The sequence below is a fragment of the Vitis vinifera genome, chromosome 18, assembly GCF_030704535.1.
Source record: "Vitis vinifera cultivar Pinot Noir 40024 chromosome 18, ASM3070453v1".
NCBI classification, from domain to species: domain Eukaryota; kingdom Viridiplantae; phylum Streptophyta; class Magnoliopsida; order Vitales; family Vitaceae; genus Vitis; species Vitis vinifera.
The window spans coordinates 6,245,403-6,271,669 of NC_081822.1; the positions used below are offsets into that span (position 1 = coordinate 6,245,403).

Consider the following 26,267-nt stretch of genomic DNA (forward strand, 5'->3'; position numbering starts at 1 on the left):
GGATAATTTTGTAATGTTTAAGATCATTTTTTGAGTGGTTGTGTAATGTTTAAGTTAATTAGATATGATAACAATTTTGAGATAAGTAAAAACTCAATATAAGTGAGTAAAATTGAGAATGATTGGCCTTGTATCGATAAAAAAACCTATATTATGTTTGGTTTCTGAAAAATTGGAAAAAAATAATAATAGAGAGAATAAATAAATGAAAATAAAAAAATAAAATGTATAAATTATTTTTATATAATTCTTGAAATCTACTTCACTTGTTTTTTTTTATTGTATAAATATTAAATAATTTTAAAATGCATCAAAGTTTGATTATATATATATTTTCGTATTTTCCATAATGAAATCAAATATAAGAAAATTATTTATCTTAATATTTTCTAAAAACCAAACATAGGCTTAAGAACTTGCAATTATCAAGCTCTGTTATAGTCTTCAAATAGTAAAGGAATTCGATTAATACAAATTTTTTTTTTTAAAAAAAAAAAAGAAATATTGTCCAATAGTATTCAATTTATATAAGATATTTTATGTCAATTCATATTTTTTATGATAATTTTTTTTTTTAAAAAAAAAAACATTCAAAACATACAACAATAGACCAAATTTAGTCCATAAAATTGAAATATCTTGCAATAGTATTCAATTCAAGTTCTACAATTTTTTTCCTTTTTTGGTCTACAATGAATGCTTGCTCGGTTTTAGAATCCACCCTACATGCAACATCAAAGGTTTGAAATACTTTATTTTGCTGAACTAGTTTGGGTAATTATAAAATTATAAAAATGTTAGCATTATCATTAATTATAAATAATAATAAAATATTTAAAGATAAAATAACAGAGTGTAAATAAATTATCACTTTATATTTTTTTCCTCCAGTTAACTCTACTGGGATTTCAGCTATTCACACATAAGGTTTGAAGAACTTTTAAGGCATTAATTCTAGAAAAGGCTTCTCAATTATTTCTTAATGACTAGTAATAAATCATCATTTTTCCTTCCATGAAAATTTATTCTTATTATTACTATTAACAACACTATTAAATACCAATAAGATCCTAATTTCCATTATAAAAAAAATGATAAAAAGGTTTAAGGAAACAAGATATTAATTTAATCTTATCTCATTTTTTGTCGGGTAAGTTAAAATTAGATTTTCAAAGTGCATGTAAAAATTTTATTTTTTCAAATACCATATTTGATTGTGGCTCACATTTTAAGAGTTCTCTTAGCAGTAATTATAGGAAATGCTTTTAATTTAAAAAATATTTTTTTATAAAAAAAATAATAAGTGTTTTGGCAAAAGTTACAAAACATTTTTAAAAATCACTTATAATATTTAATAAATAAATATTTGATGAGTGATTTTCTTAAGAACACTCTCTAATATAACAATTTCACTAAAAATGATTCGAGTAAAAATACTATTAAATAAAAGCACTCTAAAATTCTAGTGGATTCGTAACATACATTAAATGTGAGAGATTAAAACTTGCCCATAATTGAAGTTTGTTAAAATCCGATTAGTTGCGATTTTATCATATTCGATATAAATCATTTTTAATTGTAATTTTATTGTAACAAAAAATAATAAATGTCCTCCTACGTCATCATTTTACATTGTAAATTAGCCATAACTATTGTAAATATTGGCATGATAATTATAAAAATGGAGATATTGAAATCCCTAAAAATCATGATTAGTTTATATAAAGGGATTGGATAACGCCTTATTTGAAAATTATTATCCAATTTTTATAGAACAAAAGTCAGTTTGGAAGCCTAAAATATTTTTCATCTGTTTTAAATATTTTAAAATATATTTAAAAATATTTTTTATATGTAGTATTTTATTTTTAATTATTTTATGTGTTTATATAATTATTTATTAAAACAATTATAAAATAAAAACAACTAAAATATATTATTTAAAAATATCATATTTTCTATTTTTAAAAACAATAATTTTTTATTACCAAATATGTTCCAGTGTTTTTTATCCTGTAAATAAAAAATTATTCTAAAAAATAGTTTCAAACAATCCCTTATCTTTCATATATATAAAACATAATATTTGATTTTTTTTTTCTTATAAAAATACATTCCATTGACTTTTGATGTGTTTCAAAGGGAACCCCTCAGGGATCGTATTTATAATTAAGAAAATGTATAAAATATTATCATTAGTCCTATAAACAAAAGCATCCACCCAAAATTGTTAATGACTTGTCACAATTTCTTCCTGGCCATAAATTTCCTCCTTGGAAAGCGCAGTGCTCAAAATGCTGTTGCCCAACTTTTTTGCTACTTTTCTTCTCAACCTTTGCTTAATGGTGGTGGTAAAGGTGGGTTGAAAAAGTGTTCCTATAATATTTATTAATACTTGGTGTTTTCTTGGTGACAACAAAATTCCCACAAAACCTTTTATTTGAAATCACACTTATATATAGTAAAATTGCATTTAGGTTTATGTTTGATTGTCGGAAAGTTTGAAAGAAAATAAAAATAAAATAAAATAAAAATTACGCGTGATATTTTAAATTAATTTCATTTGTTAATGTATGAGTTTTTAATCAATTTTAATTTTATTTAATTTTTTTATATAATAACCAAACATGAGAAATTATTATTATTTTTTGGAATGCATAACCTTTTTACAAGATGGCATAATATGTATTATGGTTGTATATTTGATTGATAAAATAAAGATCAAACACATATGCAAAAATGTTTTGGAATGTTTTAGAAAAAATAAAAAATAAAATATAGTTTTTGAGGATAGTTGTTAATTATTTAAAAAAATAAATTTTTAGTTGGGATTTTAAATATAAAAATAGTAATTTTGACTTATCCTATATGAAATCAGAATGCATGTAAAAAAATTTAAAATATATTTTATATTTTTAATTGTTACTCAAAATACAATAAAAAAATTAAAAATATGGAGAAAATGTTTGATAAAATTTAATACTTATTACTTATTGATTTAAGTTGATTTTAAATTAAATCATACTTAAGTTGTTAATTTAAAACTTAACATTTGATTTTTATTTTAAGTATTAAGGTTGTTTGATAAAATCAATTTAAAATTTATTATAATTTATCAATATAAATTATAATTAGGACAAAAAAGATCAAATAACAATAAAAGTTTGTGGAGTAACAAAAAAGATCATGAAAATAATTAGAACGATGATAAAAATATAAAATAAAGATGTAAACTTAAAAAAAATTTAATTATTTTTACTTATTTTTTAAAGTTATTTTTGTCTTTAAATTATGTCATTAAATTATTTTACTAAACATATTTAAATTATTTAATCACTTAAATTAAGTTATTAAATTGATTTATCAAATATCCACTTAAATTCATTTCAAAAGTTACATATTTATAAATAAAAATAAAAATAAAAACTATTTTTTTTTTAATTACAAAACCATTTTATTTTTCAAAAAAAAAAAAATCCAAATCATAATAATTTTTACCATTTACAAATTATTTGTGTGGGGAATAAAAAAAAGTAATAAAATCGGTGTTGTGAGGAGAACAAAATTCAAGGGGAAGATGGCACAAAGGCTTAAAGCAAACGAATATTCGTTGTGGACCAAGTCTTGAGAGTACATGAAAATCTAAATCATATCGAATGAGCAAATCAAGAGTGGAGTAAGTCCCATACGCGTTAGATATCAAAAGTCATGCTTTGGTGGTCCCTATTGGGCGAATATAAAATATAGTGATATAATTGACCTGAAAGGAAAATATATAGTATCTATTTCAATGAAGAAATCTTATGCATAGAAAGGCGGTTTCCAAAAGTCCCCTCAGGAGTCCGGACATGTTCCTTTACACGCACCAAAACCTTCTTCGAAGGTTACCGTTTAGTACATTTTGATTTAATTTAATTTAATTTTTTTAAAGAGCCATGAATAAGTTTCCCAATTTGCTGAAGCCCAGTGCACAACATGTGAATTGCAAAGGTTGCTGGAACCAGAAAATCAACCGAATCATCTTAATCCCAACCACAGGGTCATCGCAATATGAAAATACTAGTTATAAGGGATTTAGTAGTAAATTATTCACAGAAGAACAGAACCTGCTTTATATTCTAAAACATAACGCAATTCTCAATCACTACTACCTTTTTGAGACAAGAGAATCTGCATCACAAAACCCATGTCAGTATGCAGTATGCACACATCGATTTTTCATTGGGGCCTGAGGCTCTCTTGATTGAAGATGAAAAAATTGGTACAAGGAACATGTGGTTTAATGAGGAAAAAAATAATATCCAATGACCCAGAAGTAGATCAGCTTTGTGTCTATTTTTCAACACTTCCATGTTTATTATCAAGGTTTTTATCAATTGAGCATTTGCCTTTTTTTGGTCAGGCCCCTGAGATCAGAGTTTGGTGGTGAATATTCAGGATCAGAGATTCACTCTTCAGGTTAGCAGCCTCACTCTTCTATCAAATTGGCTTACAATTCTATCCATTAGCACCTTGCAAGAAAGAAGCACATCATACAAAGTAGAACCAGATGTGTTTATGCTTCAAAAGCTTTACAAGCAAAGAGAGGTGTGGTAGAATTTGGTAGAAAAATTTTGGATGGCCAGGTCAGAGGGGAGGCAGAGCCATCCAAATTGTGGGCATCAGGTAGAATGACAATCACTTGGGATTCTAGGATCTTTTCATGCAGCCTGATGGGATTCTAGAACCATCCAAATTGTGGGCATCAGGTAGAATGGCAATCACTTGGTGTGTGTGCATGTGTTTTGGTGTCCTTGAGCTTATGACCTGCATGATATTTAGCTTAGAAAGGAGTTCTGGGAAAAGATTTATCCAAGGTGATGTGTTGAAGATGACTTGGTTGTGATAAACAAAGTCTCTCAATAGCTAGGAAGCTTTGAGTTAATCAAAGCATGAAAGATTTTGATAACATAATTAGATAGTGTGAATCAGCCAATCCTCATTTTAAAATGCTGCTCCCTTCACTTGGTCAAGTTTGTAAGATTCCCTCAGTGGATTTGAATGTTGGTTTCCTTCATGGTCTTCATGAAACTTTACCTCATCCTATCTCTAATCACTGCCCAAATCACACAACAAATGAGGTTGTCTTCCTCATAGGCCTGCCAAAGAACCACTAAACTTTATACTAAGAGCATCAACAACTACATTCAGCTTGCCAGGATGATCCAGAATAGAGCAATCATAGTCCTTGATGAGCTCTATTCACCTCCTTTTTCATATATTCAATTCTTTTTGAGACAATAAATAATCTAAGCTTTTGTGGACTTTGTAAATCTCACATGTTTCAACATACAAATGATGTCTCTAAATCTTAAGGGCAAAAACCACGAGTGTCAATTCTAAGCCATTAGTAGGATAGTTCCACTCATCAGGTTACAATCAGTGGCAGAGCCAGGATCTCAGTTTAGGAGGGGCAACTTCTAAGACATATGTAAATTTTAACAATTATAAAAGACGTGGGCTTTAGCCCAATGGCCTAACCTTGACGCTTTTTAGGGGGGGCGGGGGCAGAAACTAGTTTGAGGTTCGATTCCCCTTATGAGAAGTGGGTTTTATTTTTTTTAACCACCCCCTCCCCCTCAGACCTTGGTGAAGCATAAGCAATAACCTTCCCATGTTGCATTAACACAAAACAAATCCCTAGTTTGATGCATCACTAAAGACAAAAAAATGTTAGCCTGCATAGCCTCATAAAATTTTCCTCTCTCAAATTTACAAAAATTATTTTTGATTTACTCTAATATGTTTGACATATAAAAAATCATCAAATCTTCAAACTTTGCTCCCAACCTGACTAGCAATAACCCTTTCGTAGAATATCAAAATCTCTGTAAAATCCATTTAAACTTAATGGTTGCAATTACTTGGTATAGTCTCAACTAATGCAAACGTTTTTTAAGGGAAAAGGAAGAGAGTCATTTAATTGGACCTATCCTGAGTGATGATGATCTAAATTTCATTGCATTGATGAAGAGAACTCGATGATTATGTCATGGTTGTGGAATTCAATGCAACCGGAAATCAGTTGGACGTGCATGTTATTGACAATAGTTAGAGATATTTGGGAGACTGTTAGGCAAACCATATGCTAAAGTGAGGGATGCTGCCCACATCTACGAAATAAAAAACCAAGATTGGTGCTGCCAAGCAAGGTACTTTTTCTGTTATTGAACACAATAATATCATAAAAAAACTTATAGCTAGAATTAGATTACTATTTGAATATTAAGATGGAAGTGTATTGAAGATGCTACCATGATGCTCAAATATGATTTCTTGATGGGTTTCAGTTCCAACATGATTAAGTGAAGGTTCAGGTCCTTGGAAAAGAAGATCTACCTCTCCCAAATGATGTTTTATCCATTCTAAGAGTAGATAAAAAAGTGTTATGCTTGACACTCCAACAACAAAAGGATAAACTCTTATCACTATGAAGCCAAACTCCACACTGCCAAACAACAATTATGGAGAAAGTGAAGCGTCTAGATCACCAGTCAACAAAGATGACTTGTGGTGTGTCTATTGCAAAAAACCAAGGCATGCTAAGGAGACTTGTTGGAAATTTTATGAAAAGTTGCAATCATTTGGTAGAGGGAATGGAATTCGATATGCATAATATGGATAGTGGAGTAGTCAAGCCCATATTCGTTAATGAAGTTGCCTCGATTGAGTAGCCCTTGATGAACCATCTCGGTAGTAGTCAACCAAACCAAGGAAAAATCTTAGCTAAGGTACCTTGGTAGGTATCCCACTCTTGGATGGCCTTGACTTTGTTGTCATCCATCATCAACTTGCCATCCTTGATACGGTGCCCCAAGAAGCTCACCTCTTCTTTAGAGGATGAGCACTTCTTCTTCCCGTATAGTTCGTTCATTATGCCATAGCACCTTAAAGACATTCCTTAGATGTTCCATATCCTCCTCCAGGGTGCTACTATAGATGACTGTGTTATCTAGGTACACCACCACAAACTTGTATAAATATGGGTGAAAAATCTTATTCATGAGTATGCAGAACATGGTTGGTGCATCGGTGAGACCGAAGAGCATCACTAGGAACTCATATGAGCCATAGCGAGTCACACATATAGTCTTTGGCTCATCCTTTTCTACTATTCTTACTTGGTAGTAGCCTGACTGCAAGTCTAGATGAAGTACCTTACTCTACCAAGCTGGTCGAACAAGTCAACAATGAGTGGGATGGGCTACTTGTTCTTTACTTATTCATGAGTATGCAGAACATGGTTGGTGCATCGGTGAGACCGAAGAGCATCACTAGGAACTCATATGAGCCATAGCGAGTCACACATATAGTCTTTGGCTCATCCCTTTCTACTATTCTTACTTGGTAGTAGCCTGACCGCAAGTCTAGATGAAGTACCTTACTTTACCAAGCTGGTCGAACAAGTCAACAATGAGTGGGATGGGCTACTTGTTCTTTACTGTCACTTTGTTGGATGCTCATCCTTAGGGACCCATCATGCTTTTTTTGAAACAAGATTGACGTGTCGTATGGAGCCTTGGATGGTTGTATAAAGCCCGTGTTTAACGACTCCTTAAGTTGTTTTCTTAGTTTTTTCAGTTTCGACAGTGCCATCCTATATGGCCCTATGGCAAGGGGTTTAGCTCCCGACTCTAAATCAATCTTACGATAATCTTCTCTTTTAGGTGGGAGTCTCTTAGGTAGCTTAGGCGGCATTAAGTCCTTGAACTCATCACGACACCCTTGATGGCTTTAAGCATGGGTTCCCCTGAATCATCTTCCTTATCCTTCCCTGAGTGCTACAAGATAGGTTACTTTCTTCATTAACCCCTTCTTCACTTGCGTAACCGATAGCAAAGGGGTCTTAAGTGAACCTTCAGTGACCGTAGGAACCGTGCACGACGTTTCCTCTTCCAAGATAGCCATTGAGCATAAGAAAGATAGTGGCATAGCCTTGACCTTCCTTAGGAAGTCCATCCTTAGCATTACTTTGAAGTCATCTATAGCTGCTACCATGAAGTCAACCTTTCCTTCCCATGAGCTTATGCATATAGCCATCTCATATGCTACTCAATGTAGCGGCTTGGTAGCAAAGTTGACTACCTTGAGTCATCCTCATTTCTTGGATGCTTGGAGCTCCAATCTCTTTGCCTCATCCTCTAAGACAATGTTATGTGTGGCACCTATGTCCACCAAAGCCTTGGTGAGCTTCTCATTTACAAGGGCCTCTACGTACATTAGCCCTTTGCTTTAAGGTGTTTTAGGCACTGACTTAGCCTTGAGGGCGTTTAGGAGTTGCATCGACTTGATATGAGCATCACCCTCATTTTATTTTTCCTTAATCATAGCATTTAAGGCCCTTCTCTTAAGACAAACTCATGCCCAATATAAATCATCGCATAGGAAGTAGTTGGTCCTAGCGCGTGAACTCCTTCCGCTTATCTTTGTTCTTACCATCTTTGCCATTAGGGCCCTTTCTCAGTCCTTCCTTAGTAACGGTGTAGCCTTTCGCTCCTTTATCTCCGCGCCCCCTCCCCCCCCCTCTTTAGCGTGATTACCCTTGGACTGTGGCTTGGGCTTGGAAAAGTCTTCCTTCTTGTATTCAACCAGGGACTTCGCTGCCATAGTTGTGGCTAGGTCTTGGATAACACGTCGCCTCAACTCTTGCTCGACCCTGTGTTGTAGGTTGTCCATGAAGTTGAACAATAACTCATCCTCGGTCATATTAAGTATCTCAAGCATAAGTGTAGAGAATTCCTTAACGTACTCACAAATCGAGTACGTGTGTTGTTGAGATGCTTCATGTTCTTTCTAGCCAAGTAAGGCATGTTCTTGGGATAGGATTGCTCTTTTATTTCCTTCTTGAAGGAATCCTAAGTATTTATGGTGCACATGCTTTTTCTATATCGGTGAGGTATAAAGTTGCGGTACGCACCTCAGTGGCTTCGTCGGCTAGTGCAATGGCCTCAAAGTAGCACTTTGTCGCTCCTTAGGATCCTTTTTGCCACTGAAGACATGTGGCTTTGGTATCTCCACCCTTGGTGCCTCATGAGTGGCCATGACCCACGTAGACTTAGCGGTCTTGTAGATGACCAACTTTTGCCTAACCTCCTGGTCTCGGGTCTTCATGTGAGTAACCAAGGTCTCCATGCGAGTAACCAAGGCCTCCACACTTGACTCCATATTAGTGAGCATGCTCATGACCTTGTCTTTGAAGGACACGAAATCCTCGTGTGACATTATAGGAACTTGTAAGCCTAACACCCCTTTATCTGATCTAAGGGAACATTTTTTGTCTTGGATATGCTCTCTTAGATCCTTTATGCTCTTCTTCATGCCTTGCTCGATCAAGTCCATCATTTCCCAGACATGGCTAACTCCACTTTAGCTAGCCTTGCCTCAATGTTGGCAAAGGAGTTACAGGACTTATCTTTCCTTCCCCTACCACGTGTAGTAGGCTTGGTATCCCCCCTTCCATGGGTTTGCTCACTAGTCTCCTCAACGTTGGAGCCCGATGTGCTTTCTTTACTATGCCTGCTTCGCAATTGTGCTTTGCATAGACTTAGGTGGTGTTTGTTTTTTTACTTAATTCTAAATAGAATCTTAATGCTTATTAGTATTAAATATTAAGTTTGTTTTTGTAGTATTTTATTTCTATTAAGCATTAAAAAGTAAAGAAAAACCAATATTTTTTTTTTCTATTTAGAAAAAGTTACATATTTTGGCTTTTTTTATTTAGTAAAAAGCTTATAATAAGTCATAAAAAAGTAGAAAAACAAACAACCTGAATTATGAAAACAAATTACTTTAAGCAAAAAGCCAAAAAAACAAACACCACCTTAGACTTCTCCTAAAGCTAACATGGCACTTAGACAACTCCAAGACACTTGGTGTTGCTAAGTCAACCTCACCCACCTACTTAGCTAACTAAGCTAAGTATGCACACGACTTAGAAACTTAGAAGGCTCATGTAGGCAACACTTAAAGAAAAAGATGCTTTATAATGCTTTGGAAGCTTACTTGCTTATTGCCTTGGCCAAATGAGGCATTCACCTATTTATAGCCTTAAGAACTTCTTTGGAACCTTGGATGACTCCTTACAAATCAAGAATTCTTTAGATACTCTTAGACAAAGGCTATGTACAAGTATAAAAGACCTCTGGAACTCTCTAGATAATTTCATACTCTTCCCTTGTTTTCTACCTTAGTGTGGAAATGTGTGGACATTTATTTGGCTTCTTTATAACCTTCCACACTTATCCGCTAGTGGATGTCTTTAAGAGGCTCCAGAAGCTTCCCACTCTCTATATAAATTCAAGGGAGGGTCATTTGGAATAAGGTGTGACATTCAATGCTAAATTTTCAAAGGTTTGCAATGAAAGTCCTCAACCTGACGTGTAGTGCATTGAGTTGTGAACGCAATTGGAGTATCTTTGAAAATGTAAGTGACTAAAATAATTACAAGTAATAGTCTTGAATGTAACTAAAAATTTAAAAGTTAAAACTTTAAAATATATTTATAAGTTTATAAATTTTTGTAGATTCATAGCAAGAGGAGAAATAGGTTAGATCATTAACGCTTGAATGATTTGGTGTACATTAAGTATAATCAAGCCTTGAAGAGAAGATACAATAAATGTGACACCATCGACCCAATTTCCTTGAAAGATATAGATGATAGCAATGAATGACTAATAGGAAGAATGGAATATGGAGATTCTCATGGAGGTGCACAAGATGATTTTGCATTTTATGATGATGATTTGACATGGGGTGATGTCTAGAGCTATTGGAATTGAGAAGGCTAGGTTGGATATTAGAGCTTGAAAAAACTTAAGCACAATACTGTCACCGAGGGGAATAGCTTCAAGCTATAAAACTATGCCTTTTATTTCATTAATAGATGAAGATGAAAAAATGTGGTGATGGAAATGATGATGATGATGATGATGATGATGTTGATTTGGTGGATTTGGAGGATGGGTGATGATTGATTATTTTGAACAAATTTGTTATCCAAGTGTTTTTGAATTGTGTACACATATATTTGCATGTTGAATTGTTGACAATTTCATGTTTTGTTTTGGAAACTTTGGATTTGGATATGTATTAGCAACCATGATGCTTAGTTTTTATGCTTGGAGTTCTTTGTTTTTATGTTTTTTGTTTATTAGATTGCAATTTTGGATAATATTTGATAATACATGTGCTTAGGACATGTAAATGATTATTAAATTTACCAGGGCGTGGCTCATTTCACTAAAGCCTGTACCTTATGTGCATCTTGCGCCTTAGGCTCTAGGAAGACTTTGCACCTTGGTGTGCCTTGAGCCTTTTAAATTATGTTTGCACCCTTGTTTTGAAATATTCCAATGCTTCAAGTCCACCAAAACTATTCAACATATAAAGCAACATTTCTGAATGCCATGGAATTGGAATTCTGCAAAAAATCAATTGCGGTACAATCAGATGCAGTCTTAATTTTTTTACAGATAGTCAACTTAATTTACAAATATCAACCTCACCAATGCATCAATGATCTCTAAGCCTCTTTCTTTTCTTCATGATATTATTTCATCAAGCCAACCATTTGACAATACCTTTCCCATTCTCTTCAACCCACATCAAAGGACTATTTTAGTTTCCACTTTGAAAGCTATGGTAATTGAAAAAAGAAAAAAAACAAAACAAAGGACTATATAACAAATAAATAAAGTTTTGCTACACAAGTAAGGAAAATCTGATGCTATTATGAATTTGTAAAGAACTCAATTGGACAAAACCATTAAAAAGGCATTGGGCATTCAAATTCCTTTATGAGGGTGGAGCCAGGCACAGACATTTTGCTGCCATTCACTAGAATATTTGGAAGAAAATAGATAGGCGCTTATTAATTAAAAAAACGCAGCTTCATTAGAAAATGAGGAAAAAGCATTTCTGCAACACCCTAACTATGGCCATTAATCCTATTCCAATAAAGAAAATATTTTGGAAATTGGTATGAGACAATACATATCTTCATATGTTGGATTGTCCAAATGAATGAAGTGTCATCATTGCACTAGGAAATAACCCCTTAAAGGTCGTTATGCTATGAGGGTCTCATTCCCAGGTACAGGTCCCCAAATCAAATGATTATTGTGATCTTTTATTGCTAAAGATGTAATAATTAAAGCCCAATATTTTGTTGGGTCCTGTGACTAAACCTGCAACGTTGCTGCAACTAAAAATCATACCCTTCAGGTATGAGATAGAAACAAGCCCTCTTTTCCTTTTATACAATCATTGTGTTCGATTATGGACTACTAAGAGTGGCAACTCTACTTATTCTATGTTAAATAGATGAATAATAATAAAACATATGAAGTTTTAAAACTAGTCAATGAATGTTGCAAACAACAGAATGCAAATGAAAACCTTTTTAAACTTCATAGGCAGTTTACATTTATGCATATTCGCAAAACTAGTGGCACCACAGAAATACAACTTAAATTTCTATCATAAAACCGTAAGAACAACATAAGTAATCATTAAGGAGGGAAAAAGAGAGTGACCTTTCCATGTGGATTCATAGCTTTTAGGCCTGTTGAGAAATTTGACCCATTACTTTTATCCATGATCCACCTGACCAGATGACAAACGGTGGGCCCAAAAACTACCTTTGATGCAAATTAATAGCGACCAACTGTAACAAGTGCAGTCAGGATAAAGTGTGTGTGTAATAAAAACAAATGCTTTGCTTATGTTAACCTGGAAGAATCCTTTTCCAATCAACATGTCAGTAAAATAGATCTGACATGCTCCATCAAGCAGCTTTGATTTTCCATGCAAGATCTCTGGTGGAGAGGCCTGACAACCAGTGATAAAGCCCAACTGTTGAAGTAACGGTTCACATACTCAACAACCACCAAATGAGTCTAATGCTTATTATGTTCAGTTTTCTAAAACAGTCTCTTACTAGATCAGGAAACAATTAACTCACTTCCCCTGGGGACAACTTTGATTCACCTTAGTGAAGCACTGTAGCACTTTTCATGTTTGTAGCAACCACTATGCCATAATCAGCCCCGACCATTTTCAAAAAGGACCTAAAATAGGAAATAAAATCAAAAGATTCAACAAATACTTGAATTCATCAAAGTCCATAGAATTCAAATCCATTAAAGTAATACCTGATACTCATCCATATTTTAGGGGGGGAAAGTCTAAATTAAATCCATTTATTGTTTGTCAGCAAGATCCAGTTTTACTTGGTCAAGTTAAAAACACAGATATTAAAGTGGTGCCACACTACAGGGGTGCATAAATGCTTAAAATTTTGTGTAAGTTTGGCAACCAACTTCCAATGTGCTTCTACAATTAGTCTAGAATAGAGAAAAAGAAAATGATTCTTAGAAGCACAAAATGTTATAGTTGGAATCGTCCTTCCTCTTATATAATAGTTAGATATCAGAATACATATGTACATGCAGAAAATTTTCCAGTAAGAATAATGCCATTAATCATTTAATCCAGAGTTTAGGAACACTAACAAATTGTCAGATAAGATTCCCCACAAGCTTCACCATGAAATAGGATTTGATCATGATGCAACAATTTGACAAGCCAACTTATACAGATAAGTGACCTAGTGTTAGCCAAAAATCAAGGTCCAAAGAGTTTCGAAGCACATTGTTCACTCTCTTTAGCATAACCACAATTTCATCAAAAGAAAACTAACCACCATGTTGTAGTTGTCAACACAATAACTTTGCTGCAGGATCACGTTATCTCCTCCAATACACTTCTCATTCATCAATGGAAAATCCGCCCTTTTGGTGTGTCCCTAGGAATGCCTTTCTATTCCTATGCTCAAAGGTGTTTGGCAGCTAGGTTGTGCATTATTACCAGCCATTGCTTTAGCACCCACATTAAGAATATTACTTTGCAATTCATGCAAGGAAATTCACTTCAATACACTTCTCAAAAGAAAAGAAAACTAACCACCATGTTGTAGTAGTCAACACAATAACTTTGCTGCAGGATCACTTTATCTCCTCCAATACACTTCTCATTCATCAATGGAAAACCAGCCCTTTTGGTGTGTCCCTACGAATGCCTTTCTAACCACTTCCTGACGTAATGCTTCCAATGGTCAAAGGTGTTTGGCAGCTAGGTTGTGCATTATTACCAGCCATTGCTTTAGCACCCACATTAAGAATATTACTTTGCAATTCATGCAAGGAAATTCACTTCAACAACTGACTCTGAAGCTCCCTCAAACCATCTTCATAGTCTTGCTGCATCAGAAATATAAAAAACCAACACCAAATTTGGTGACACTTCCAAAGAAATTATGAAAACTCTAGTGAGTTTCTTTGTGAAAGTTCAATAATTCAACATCAGTTGAATTGAGAGGACAACTGAAGTTGGGCTGTTATATGGTATAAGGCTGTCTAGCACATGCATATGCACCATTGGCAGAACAACTGGAGTTGGGGCACAAGCCCATTAATATAACTAGTGCCACAGTAAAAGGAAGATGCGATAATAAATGAACTGTTTTAAATGTATACAGGGCTAAACCCCTAGGTAGATAGATGAATGCTCCACATGTTGCTTTAAATAATAAATAGATACATTGCTCAACTTCTCCTAAACAAGTGTGCAGGATATTCCTTCTTGAAACTTATAAGAAAAGACAGACTACACAAACATACATTGTTCTTCGCAACTCTCAATCACTTTTCATTGAGAACCATGACCATCTATGTACACATGTTATTCATTTTAACAAGGAAAGAAAGGCCAAAAAAGCCCTGATTTTCTTAATTAGGTGAAAGCAAAAATAAGTGTAGAATACGCTCTCTTGAAAAGTCACATCTAAATTAAGAAACAAAACTCTCAAATAAATGGACATAGAAGGCAGTGCTAAGTAATATGCAAGTATGAAATAGTTATTTAATTCTTTGGGGAAGTCTTTGATAGATTGAGATATTGTCAATTGCAAAAGGCAGAACCACATTTTGTTGTCGCAGTGAGCTCATTGGCTTGCCCTTGCTTTCCCACAGTAAATATGCTTTTCACTCTATCAGAACTTTTGGTATAGGTAGATGAGAGGTATTATGCATCACACTCTTAGGTATCTCAATTTGGAAATTCCCATGTTTAATTTCAACCTAGTAAACAATGACAAGAAATTTAGCAGAACCACCTTTTGCTATCCAGTCTGCATATTAACCAAAGACATCAACTTATGTATAACCCCCTAAACTCTTAATTTGTGCTAGTCAATTCAGTGCAAATAAAAAATATAGAGAAGAGGTAGGGAAAGAAAGATAGGCCTTTACAGATGGAATCTGCAAAGCAGTTTTGCTGATAAGGTTTTGTCTCTAAAGGATAATCAGAAGGAATGACCCAGCTCCTGTACGGATACAAAAATTCAAAATTGTTCATACATACAAACCAACTGTATAAAAAGAAAATTAGACTATGATGAGGTTCTCCATTCTCACATTACCGATTTCCATGGTAAGTGCAACCCCAGGGAAGAATCCCTTTTCTTGAACAGTTCTTATATTGAAGTTCAACTTTAGCATTGCATCCATTTGAAGGTCTAGATACATTAATCTATAGAAACCAATGAATCAAAGTCAATTCAATCTTCCAAATTAGCCAATATAACTCATAAATTATAACCTTATAACCTTCATGTCAAAAATGAAAATTACCACCTGAAGCTGCATGCTATCCACAAGGTCAAAATGATGAACTTGAGGAACCTGTGTGCAGTTGGTAGAACTAGAAGATGCCATAGTGACAGTTTGGGTGAAATTTCAAGTAAATGCGCAAATAAAATAACCTCAATCCATCACATCCCACATCTCATTTACAGGCATCAAGTATCTAAGCAAAGTTACCAAATGATGGGAGCATCTTCAAGAGTATCTTTTTCTTTGCACAATAATAAAAATAAATAATTTTATGATGTTTCCCAAAAATTTGACTATTTTTTGTAGTAACCAGAGGAAATTACAGTTATGTAAGCATATGTCTTTCTACCATAAGAAGCTATGTACACAATCAGGAAAGGATTAACATGGTGGACCTTCAACTTTACTCCCATTATAGAACACAATCAGGAAAGGATTAACATGGTGGACCTTCAACTTTACTCCCATTATAGAAACCCAAAAGCTTTTCTATTTCTCATATTAGCTTTTAACGGTGATCCCTGTTTCTTATAAGAAGTTTTTGACAGCAATCTCTTACAATGCACATCCATAATTGAGGTGATTAAAACAACCAGTACAATTAAATTATTGAAGGTTTAACAGCAATCAATGGGATATCCACATTTGATACAGTCACAAACCATCTGTACTAGTGAATTAGAGGTTTTTTTTTTTTTAAGACGGACCAAAGTATATACAAAGGAACTCCCTTACACAAAAATCCTCCATTCCTGAAGACCCGTACCAGTCTATAAAATCAAACATGGTTATCCATCCAAGTATATGTTTGATTTAATGATCTTTCTTAACCACATAACTCGGCATATATATTTGAACAGGATACAAGTTTTTCAACACCTAAATATTTTAGACGTCAGGTCTCAGACAAAATGTGAGTAAAATTTTGAACCTAAAAACTTCTCATCATATTTGGAACTCCAAAGGAAAAAAGAAAAAGAAAATAAAACATTTGAAAGAGATTCAAAATAAAACATAAACTCCAAAAATTTGAAAAGTAATAAAAAAAAAACAAAAAACAAAAAACAATCAAGATCCAAAATGGGTAAAGGATCATAATCTTTTGACAAGTGGAAAAGAAAAACGATCAAAATCCGAAAAGGAAAAAGGATCATAATCTTTCCAAAAGTGAAAAAAAAAAACGATCAAGACCCGAAAAGGGAAAAAGATGATGTTTTGAAGAATGAGAAAAATAAAACGATCAAGATCCAAAAAGGGAAAAAAATCATAATCTGAAAGCAAAACGAAATGGAAATCCATAGGAGAATTTGGAAGAATAACGAATCGTGCAAAATAAAATTAAATTGAAGAAAAATAGACTCCTTAAATTTCTTGAATCGAAACTGAAATATCATTAAAACCCAACTGAAAAGAAAATTCATAAAAATAATGGAAGAATGAGAGAAAATAAACGATCAAGATCCAAAAAGGGAAAAAGATAATAATCTGAAAGTAAAACGAAATGGAAATTCATGGCAAAATTTGGAAGAATAACGAAGAAAAAGATCATGATCTTTTGAAGATTGAGAGAAAAAAAAAAGGATCAAGACCCAAAAAGGGAAAAAGAAGATCATAATCTGAAAGTAAAACGAAATGGAAATTCATAGGAAAATGTGGAAGAATAACGAATCATCCAAAGTAAAATTAAATTGAAGAAAAATGGACTCCTTAACTTTCTTGAATCGAAACCGAGATATCACCAAAACCCAACTGAAAAGAAAATTCATAAAAATAATGGAAAAGAAACCTGATTCTTCGTTCAACACCAAGGCTCTAGTTAAGTGAATCAATCCCATTCCACCATGAATGTAGACATTGAGAAAATGGATTCCCAAATCCGAAAAGGTAGAGCTTCTGAAGGAGAGTTTCCTCTAAAGCCTTTCAAACTAAATGAGAGCGATACACGAAGGCCAGTGGACGGTGACTATATATACCGAGCGCTAGCTAGTGACCGTTGAAAGGCGGTGCTCCAGATAATTAAAATTAAATATTACTATTTCCAAATCTAGTTTATAATTTATGATCACTTTTAAGTTATCTAATAATTTTAATTTTTGAATCTCAAAATTTTGCAGATAATCTTTAAACTATAAAACCCTCATTTTGCCAGTTGAAAGTGATATAGGCAGGAAACTATAAAAGAAAATTTTGTAATTAACTTAAAAATGAGTATGAAACTGGAATTTTTGAAACAATTCCTATTAGTGTTTGGTTATTAAAAAAATGTTTTGATGGTATTTTTGATAATTTATTATATAATAATAAACGATTTTAATATTATTCAATAATTATTCTTATTTTTAATAATAATTTTCAAATATTTATCAAACCCTATCTTTTTGATAGAGGATAATTTTCAAATAAGAGTTTTCATGTTGAGGTGTATATAGAGAGCACATTAAAACCATACCCTAATAGGATCATAAGTCAAAGAGGGTTAATTAAAATCATAATTTAAATATACTATGACATTATTATTCAAACAGTATTTAATATTTATTTATAGTAAAAATTATAATAGTAATTAATCTAATAGGATTAAAAAAAGACTTAAAATACATCAAAATTTTTATGAAATTTTAAAATATTATAATTCATTATTAAAAATTTTAAAATGTTATTATTCATTTCATATAATCTTAATGTTTATCTAAAAATTTGATAATTTGAGAATTTTTTTTAATAAAAGGTAAAGGGGAAAATTCAATTAAACATAAAAATAAATGGTAAATATTGTTCAACGAGGAAGGTATTTGTTAATTATTTTGGCAATTTTCCCATATAAGTTTATTATAGGGTCTTAGCAAAAGTTAACAAAGAGTAACAATATTTTTAAGTAAGAATTTTGGGTATATCTTAAATATTTATAAAAAAATATTATAAATATTTTTACTAGAATCACAAGATCAAGACAACAGGGAAGTCAGGTGCTTGACCGTAATAGAATAACTATGTAAGCACTGATGGAAAGGTAGCTTCCCAATCATACCTCCCACCCAAAGTACAAAAAATTGTTATATAAGCACTCTCAGAAGATAAAGGTTGACTTCTAATCCAATTCCCCACCAGGGTCAAAAAGACTGGAGAGACCTAATAGGTGTGTACTTAGTTGGGAGAAGACGAGATAGGTTTAAGCAAAATACTCCGGTACAGCAAGTAGGATGATGCATTAGCATTCCGACGAAGAGGGTTCAGAAACCCTATATTAGTGAAAGGAAGTTAAGTTTATAGGTCTGGAAAATATGGTGAAACAGACCCCTTACTAGACTTTTCAAACAAGATACACACTTGGGAATGTAATCTTATCTTAAAGAATAAAGAAATAAAGAACTGAAGAAAGAGGTATAATCTACTGCTATGTCGAAATTGGGAATGTAACATCAAATAATTATACTAGGTTGATGGCTTTTACAATTTATATGCATTCTTACATGGTTGCCTGCTGCAACTGATTGCACAAACTCTCTCTAATCTTCCTGGCCACCATCACCCTCTACTAACAGCAGATAAAACTAATATTCTCTTTATTGAACATGCCAGTCGCCTACATCTCATTGTGTCAGCAGCTTTGAGTCGCATGCGACTATTTTAACCCGACCAACATTCTCCTGGGATTCCTCATTTTTAAACAGAGCATCTTGTAAGATGAAGGTCCACACATTGTCGCAGAATCTGTAGGTGTGCAGATGTCCCTATAACACATACAAGAAAAAAGAAGTAAACATGAGAAGCTTTATCATCTTATCAACCGGTGTATAAAATAAATTTGTTACATGGGAACTTGGGACAATCAGCAGGAGAAACCAGCCAGGTCAAAATTAGTGCCTGACAGATTGTCCACTGCGGTTAAATGCTGGAAAAAAAAAACCACATAGAAAGAACAGCTCCAGACAGTTCAAGGTCACATGTCAGTTGGTACAGATTGTAATTATATTGTCCCAAAACAAGTATAAGTCATAGTTAGGATAATTCATGTGATTAAATAGCCAAATAATGCAAGAAACGAAAATAAAGCAAACGAAAAATGGATGTTGAATTGGTTTCTGTTCTAAAATTTTTTCCCTAGGTCTAAATAATTCTGCCTCGAATCTGAACATGAGAAGAACACATAATGCACAAGAAAATAAACCAAAAATAACATCAACAAGGCCATGAAGATGCTGAACGATTGCTAGAAATTGGTTCTTAAAAGAAAGGTGACAAGGACAGAATTACCAGCTGCACTCAGTAAAAAATCGACTTAAAATTATTAAAATCGATTTTGAGGAGCTGAATTCATTTTTTGACAGGCAGATGGCAGTAACTGAAATACCTACAAAGTCGAGTCAGTGAAGAAGAAAAAAGGAATAAATTAGTAGATAGAAGGAAAATGTTATCCATAGAACTGAAGGGAAGGGTGTTATATCAAACCACATATCAACAAAAAGAAGAAGATATTGCAACACATGAACAAGAACCTCAATGCTCATTAACAATGTTTGGCAACTGATTTGCCACCTTTTCAAATAATAAGCATAGCTGAGTTGAAATGTCATATCAAACAAGTGCTAAAAACTATGATATGTGAGATAAACAAAAAGAGCATATTCAAAAGAGAGGGATATGAAGAAGGCATCCTCCTGTTAAGAGGACAAAGCACAAATACTGAGATACACGGTCTATGGGAATCCTTAAAAGCCTTCACAAGGACTAATCACATGCGGTTGAAGTTTTGTGTCTATTTCATTCATCATTTTTTATCTGAAACTATTGACCAACTTTGACCGCATGTACGATCTCATTTTGATTTTCTTTTTTTGCTTTTGTCCTTTTGTGGGATGGATTCATGAGCAGAACTGTCTGAGAGAGAACACTACGACGACACTGCATGTCTCTTTAACTTGCATGCATATAGCTTGTGGCAGAAGCTATGTGGGCAACCTTATCATAATGGTTTTTGAGAAAAAAATCATAGCAGTGGCAGACTAATTACAACAAAGCAACCAAGAGAGTTCAGATATATCTAAAAGAGTGTTGTTGACAAGAAATGGTGGCAGAGAAAAGAGCTCTTAAAAAAATAAAATAAAATAAAATTGGCAGAAGAATGAGGAAAGGAAGAAAATAACACAAACGGAGCTTTGAACATATCTAGAAATTCATTAATGTTTATATGAAATTATTGACCAACTTTGACTGCATGTATAACCTCACTTTGATTTTTCTATTTTTCTTGTTTTCCTTTTGTTGGATGAATTCATGAGCAGAACTGTTTGAGTGTGAACAACATGATGATGTGTCAAGCGTCTTTAACTTACATGCACAAAATGATGGGAAAAATAGCTTGTAGCAGGAGGTATGCAGGCAACTTTGTCATAATGGACTTTGAGAGAAAAATCATAACAGTGACAGAATTAGGCCAGAAATCCAAGAGAGTTCAGATATATTTAAAGAGTATTGATGAGAATAAATGCTTGCAGAAAAAAGAGCTCTAAAAAAATAGAAGGCAGTAGAATCAGGAAAAGAAGATAACAACATGAACAAAAGGGATTGATCAGCAATGAGAGGAGCTTAGTCCAGTTTTGAGGAGATGATATCTATGCATGGTTTTACGTGGTCTAATGCATTTTGTACAGTTCTCCTTGTATAGTAAAGGAGTTCAATTAGATTTTGATCAGTTTTTATATCTTTAGAAAGGATTCCTCATCTGTCTCATAAACTTTTTATTCATAATTAATACATCTTTTGTTTCTGATATATTAAAATAAATAAAATCCTTCAAGCTCCATTTGGTTGCAGAGAAGGAAAGGAAACTAAATCTAAGAGAATTTTAAATCTTACAATTTTTTCTCCAGCCTACAATAAAATTCCAAGATTTTCATTTCTTTTCCTGGGTTCTCTTGGGAATCAGAGTGTCAGATATACCCAGAGAATCAACATCAAACAAAAGAAAAACCACATTAACTACCCCAAAATGTTTTTTTCCAAATTAAGTATTTCCAAATACCTGGGACAATATCCTTTTTATAGGTAACCAACAATATATTAAAGACACCAAATAAAAAGAGGAGGGTGCACCCCAAGTACATGGGAGGTATACAAAGGGGGTGCTTAAAAAAACAGAAACATCTCAAAAAAGCACACAAAACACCCTCTCACTAACTAACACACGACTGGTCAATAAAATCTAACTGAGAACCATGACCCTCCTCAATATGTTGGCAAATCCACTGGAAAAGGGTACAAATAAGAGAGTCCTTGAGCGCTTGATTAAAAAAAAAAGCCATAAAAATTGTAGATAAAAGCTGATTAAATGCACAAAACACACTTTCCTTTTCTCACCATCTTTCCATCCTATAACTATAGCGGAAAACTTCTAACTCAGGAAACATTTTTTTTCCTTCTCACGTTCTATAATACTAAATTAGTTGCATCTTAGCTACCTAAAAGAATTTGCTTGTATGCTTTCCTAATTATTCAACTGTTTTTCACATCAATTCAAAGAACTAGGTGAAACTTTTCAGCTCGAAAGATAACGTTGAACTCATATATGAAGAAAAGAAAACTTAGTTACATGTTGGAACTAGCTTGCGCTAACAACAAAAATTAAATGAGCTAATGCATCAAAACCTACAGACACATGCCTTGGAACAACAAGAATACCAGAATCCACATCACATATTGCAACCTGTGGCAAGTATGTACAACATAACATCCATTTTGCGAACAAAAACACTCAACAAATGAAAATACAATCCCAAATGTACCGTTTATAAAAGTTCAAGTAGGATGTAGACATTGACGGGGTCCAATTATTTGACCTAAAAGCTGGAATATGTTATTTGAAATCCAAAATCAGGAATCCCAGGACACTCTAAATTCCAAAGCTCCCAAATCTATTGAGGACACACCTTGCAAACCTAATGTACATTTTGCCAATTTTCATGGCAACAAAATAGCGTATGACAGATAATAGAGATACCTATAGTCAACAAAAATTCCCAGAAAATTCTTGGACTTAAGAATTCAATTCCAAGCACTAGAAACAAACCTTGTGCATAACAACACAACTCTCAGGAGATCCATAAACATATCCAAAACCCAGAATTCAACCACAAAAAGGGAAAAGAAAAAAAATCCAAGAAGTTTACCTTAATGGTGACCTTGCTTTTAACTTGACTTTCCAGAGCTTCAGTCATAGACTGAAATCACAAAAAAACAAGGCCATCAACCAACAACACAAAAATATTAACAAAATTAAATAAATATTCGCAAAACTAGCTCTAAGTCTAAGCAACTGTACCTTGTCGAACTGGACAAGAACTTGAATGGCGAGCTCTGGACTCAAAGTACCATTCTGAACCATCTCGTCCAATGTTTCCGTCAAACACATCCCGATCGTCGATCTACGATAAAGTTCAAACGTTGCCATTCTTACGATCTGCGAGAAACCATTCGCAAATCAGAAACACGGAACCCTAGTACGACTAGGTGAAATTTGAAACTAATACAAAGAAAAAACTACTAAAAATCATATATAATAAAGAGATTGAAGAAATTTCATGAGAAAAACTAAGAAATTTAGAGAAATCGAAAGCTGATAAAGAAGAAATTCAACAATGTCGATGTGAGAAGATTGAAACGGAAAGAGAAAGACGAAGGGAAATGTTGAAGTTACGATAGATGGTGATGGAAGAGAGAGGAAGCAGAGACAAAATTGCCGGCTTTTCTCTCCTGGTTCTTGGGCTCTTGGATTGTTCCAACGAGTGTGAGCGGACAGAGATTGGGGGCTTTTTATACCCTAATTTCTTGGGTATATATAGGCGAAGAGAAAATGCTGAAATGACAGATATGCCCTTTCTCTTCTTCTATTATTATTACAACCCAAATGCATGAATTTGAATTTTTTTTACCACTGTAAAATGAAATCTCAATAAACTCATAATTGGCATTTTTACCAAGAAGTGTATAATTATCTTTATTTTTATAATTTAAAAAAAATATAAATGAAAAAAAAATTAAACCATGTCATAGAATTAAAAAGGGTTGTACACTAAATAAATATATGAATCATACGTTAGTAATAAATTTTAGGATAGGGGGCCAATAAAATCAATCATAAGTGGTTAAAGTTTCATGTTTACTACATCAAATATTTTTTGTGGGGTGCTATAAAAAATTAAGCTAAAATTTTCAAGTTTTGTAGCCTACTAGGTCCAACCCTCACTTTGCAAACCGGGTTGGGTTTGGGTTACATGTGTCCTAGTTCAGGAGGTTTAGCCCACCTCAACTTATAAGCCGAACTTTTTTGTGGTTGCAAACTTGTTCTATATATTAAAATTTTCATTCTCATTGGGGCGATTTTTTATTCCCAGGCCTAGAAGTGTGATATAAAAACAGTTTTTTTTATTTTTTAAAATACGAAATTATTAATTTTTTTTTAAATTAGTTTTTAAAAATAAAATAAAACCAAGTAAAAATTAAAGCATTTAGAAAACAAGTTTTAAAAAATATGACTAAACGGATCAATAGACTTGTTAATAAATTTAAGATATTAAATTTTATTTTATTTGAAATTAATTTGTCCAACGAAAATAATAATAATAATTTTATATAGAAGAAAAATAATAAAATATGTGTGTTTTTCAATTGTTTTTAAAAACGGGTGGAAACATCTTTTATTTGTTTTTTAAAAATTGTTCTCAAATTCCCTTTGTTTTTAAAAATTGAGAATAAAGAATAATAATCAAATAATATTATGAATTTTTTAAAAATAAATAAATAAAAATTGTTTTTAAAAACTCTGTGAAACGATTCACCCATCTTTAAAAATAAAAAATAATATAAAAATTGGATAAAATTGAACACAATATTATTCTTTTTTATATTATATAAATTGAATCTATAAAGAATTTTTTATAAAATTAAAAACAATTTATCTAAACAATTTTTTTGTTTTTTATTTTTAAAAACAACTTAACAAGCATCCTCATTTTTATAAAAATACTTGAAAACTATTTTTTTGTTTTTTAATTTAGGAACAAACAGGCCCTTACATTGTCACGTGTTCTTAAGATAGGATGCAAAATTCCTTTTTAGCATATTTATTAGCTTTCTTGATTACGTATTTAAAAAAATCTTCTTGATTTTTAAATAAACAAAACATCATCTAGTGAAGTAACCAATCAATCATCATCTACCATTAAAAGAAAACTTTAAATTTGATTTGTTTGCACACCAAATGAATCTATATGTTCAACCCCAATTGATTGCCATGATGTTCATAAATTATTTTTAATAAGATAGATGAGACATTAAAGTATCAAAATTTAAGAGAGGGTGGGATAGATTGTCAAGAAAGGTAGGAGGAAGATGGATTGTTGAGGATAAAATATAAGTCTTAAAAAAAACTCAAGTCCGAAGTGATTTTAGTTCCTTTTTTTTTGAATTCTCTTTGTTCCCTCTTTAATTGATCTTTTATATAAAGGCCTAAGGTTGAATCTCGTTAGTCGGAGAGACAAAATCAAAAGGAGACCCTTTATAGACTTAAAACAATCCAATCTTATATTGACCCTTTCATGTTCACAATGAAACATCTTATTAGATGATGATGGGTCCATTAATGGGTTGGATGGCTACCTCTCAATCAAGTTGAAGTGAGTTAGACATATGTGTTAAGGCCTCGCATCCCTGCGATCTACGTAGTTGCCAAATGGATGGACGCACGATCTCAACCAATATAGATTTCTGGTTCAGTCGTTCCTGTAAAAGGCATTCAGACGAGGTGTCCGGACACACTCTTCGATGGTTTTGTCAACCATGGTGAGAGAGAATAATCAGTTGGTTTTTTACTAGGTATAGCAAGCATACCTTCCTCTTTGTGTGAAAGTTCATATATATAGTACTAGAAGCTCTGTTTCCCTCTTTAATGGTAGGGAGATATTTTGGCTTGTCATGATGCCATTAGGTGGTGGCGGGGCCATCATCACCCTACAGGCGGCTGTCAGAGATCGTGAGAAGTGACTTGCCGTCATTTCATTTCTGTCCTTTCACTCTGCAGGTGGCGGAACGTGGGCCATAGCAGGATGTTGTGATGACGTGCAAGACTTGTTTACTTCAGTCAATGATCCGGACAAACATATCCGGATAGTATATGTCGGTCGTCAAGATGCGATGTGGCGGTCGTCCGAATGTTATGTTTGTGAGTGTCGTGTGTCTCTCCCTGAGGAAGTCCGGATAGGAGAATCGCGCCACGTGTAATCTTGGGGAAATCCGGATGGGGGTAATCCGGATGAGAATGCATGTCACGTGTCATCAGGAAATATGTGCCACGTGTCATCAGAGGGGGAGGGGTCCCTGCAATATGTGCATCGTATCCCACTTTAAAGAATCTCTATATCTATCCATAAAATCACGATAATGGAATTATTTTAAAATATCAACGGTAAAAAAGTTAAGCCCATTATTTTAGTGTACTAATTTTGTATGTGATACCATTAATACAAAATATCATATCAAAATCATCTTATCGTAAGGGAT

The 26,267-nt window shown here is 33.1% G+C and overlaps 2 protein-coding genes across 24 annotated transcripts; both read right to left on the minus strand.

The window, feature by feature from the left end:
- Positions 1-3,565: 3,565 nt before the first annotated feature.
- LOC104882501 (alpha-glucan water dikinase 2) lies at positions 3,566-17,944 on the minus strand. Of its 23 annotated transcripts, XR_009464925.1 has the most exons (8): positions 17,500-17,903; positions 15,521-15,630; positions 15,351-15,424; positions 14,005-14,300; positions 13,742-13,917; positions 11,547-13,109; positions 11,294-11,461; positions 3,590-4,170 (listed from the first exon to the last, which is right to left on the minus strand). XR_009464925.1 is itself a non-coding variant. In XM_059734622.1 (4 exons), the coding sequence occupies exons 1-4, from the start codon at positions 15,813-15,815 to the stop codon at positions 13,099-13,101; spliced, it is 279 nt and encodes a 92-aa protein (XP_059590605.1). In that variant the 5' UTR covers positions 15,816-17,881; the 3' UTR covers positions 11,558-13,098. The 23 variants fall into 23 exon arrangements, 1 of the variants encoding a protein (XP_059590605.1); XR_009464913.1 differs by lacking the exon at positions 13,742-13,917 and having other exon boundaries at positions 3,595-4,170; positions 15,516-16,108; positions 16,164-17,894; XR_009464908.1 differs by lacking the exon at positions 13,742-13,917 and having other exon boundaries at positions 3,599-4,170; positions 11,547-11,633; positions 12,576-13,109; positions 15,521-17,865.
- A 1,139-nt stretch (positions 17,945-19,083) lies between these two features.
- Positions 19,084-23,532, minus strand: LOC100242052 (transcription initiation factor IIA subunit 2-like). The gene is made up of 4 exons (XM_002285594.5): positions 23,407-23,532; positions 23,032-23,169; positions 22,880-22,930; positions 19,084-19,444 (listed from the first exon to the last, which is right to left on the minus strand). The coding sequence occupies exons 2-4, from the start codon at positions 23,158-23,160 to the stop codon at positions 19,304-19,306; spliced, it is 321 nt and encodes a 106-aa protein (XP_002285630.1). The 5' UTR covers positions 23,161-23,169; positions 23,407-23,532; the 3' UTR covers positions 19,084-19,303.
- Between the last annotated feature and the right edge of the window lie 2,735 nt (positions 23,533-26,267).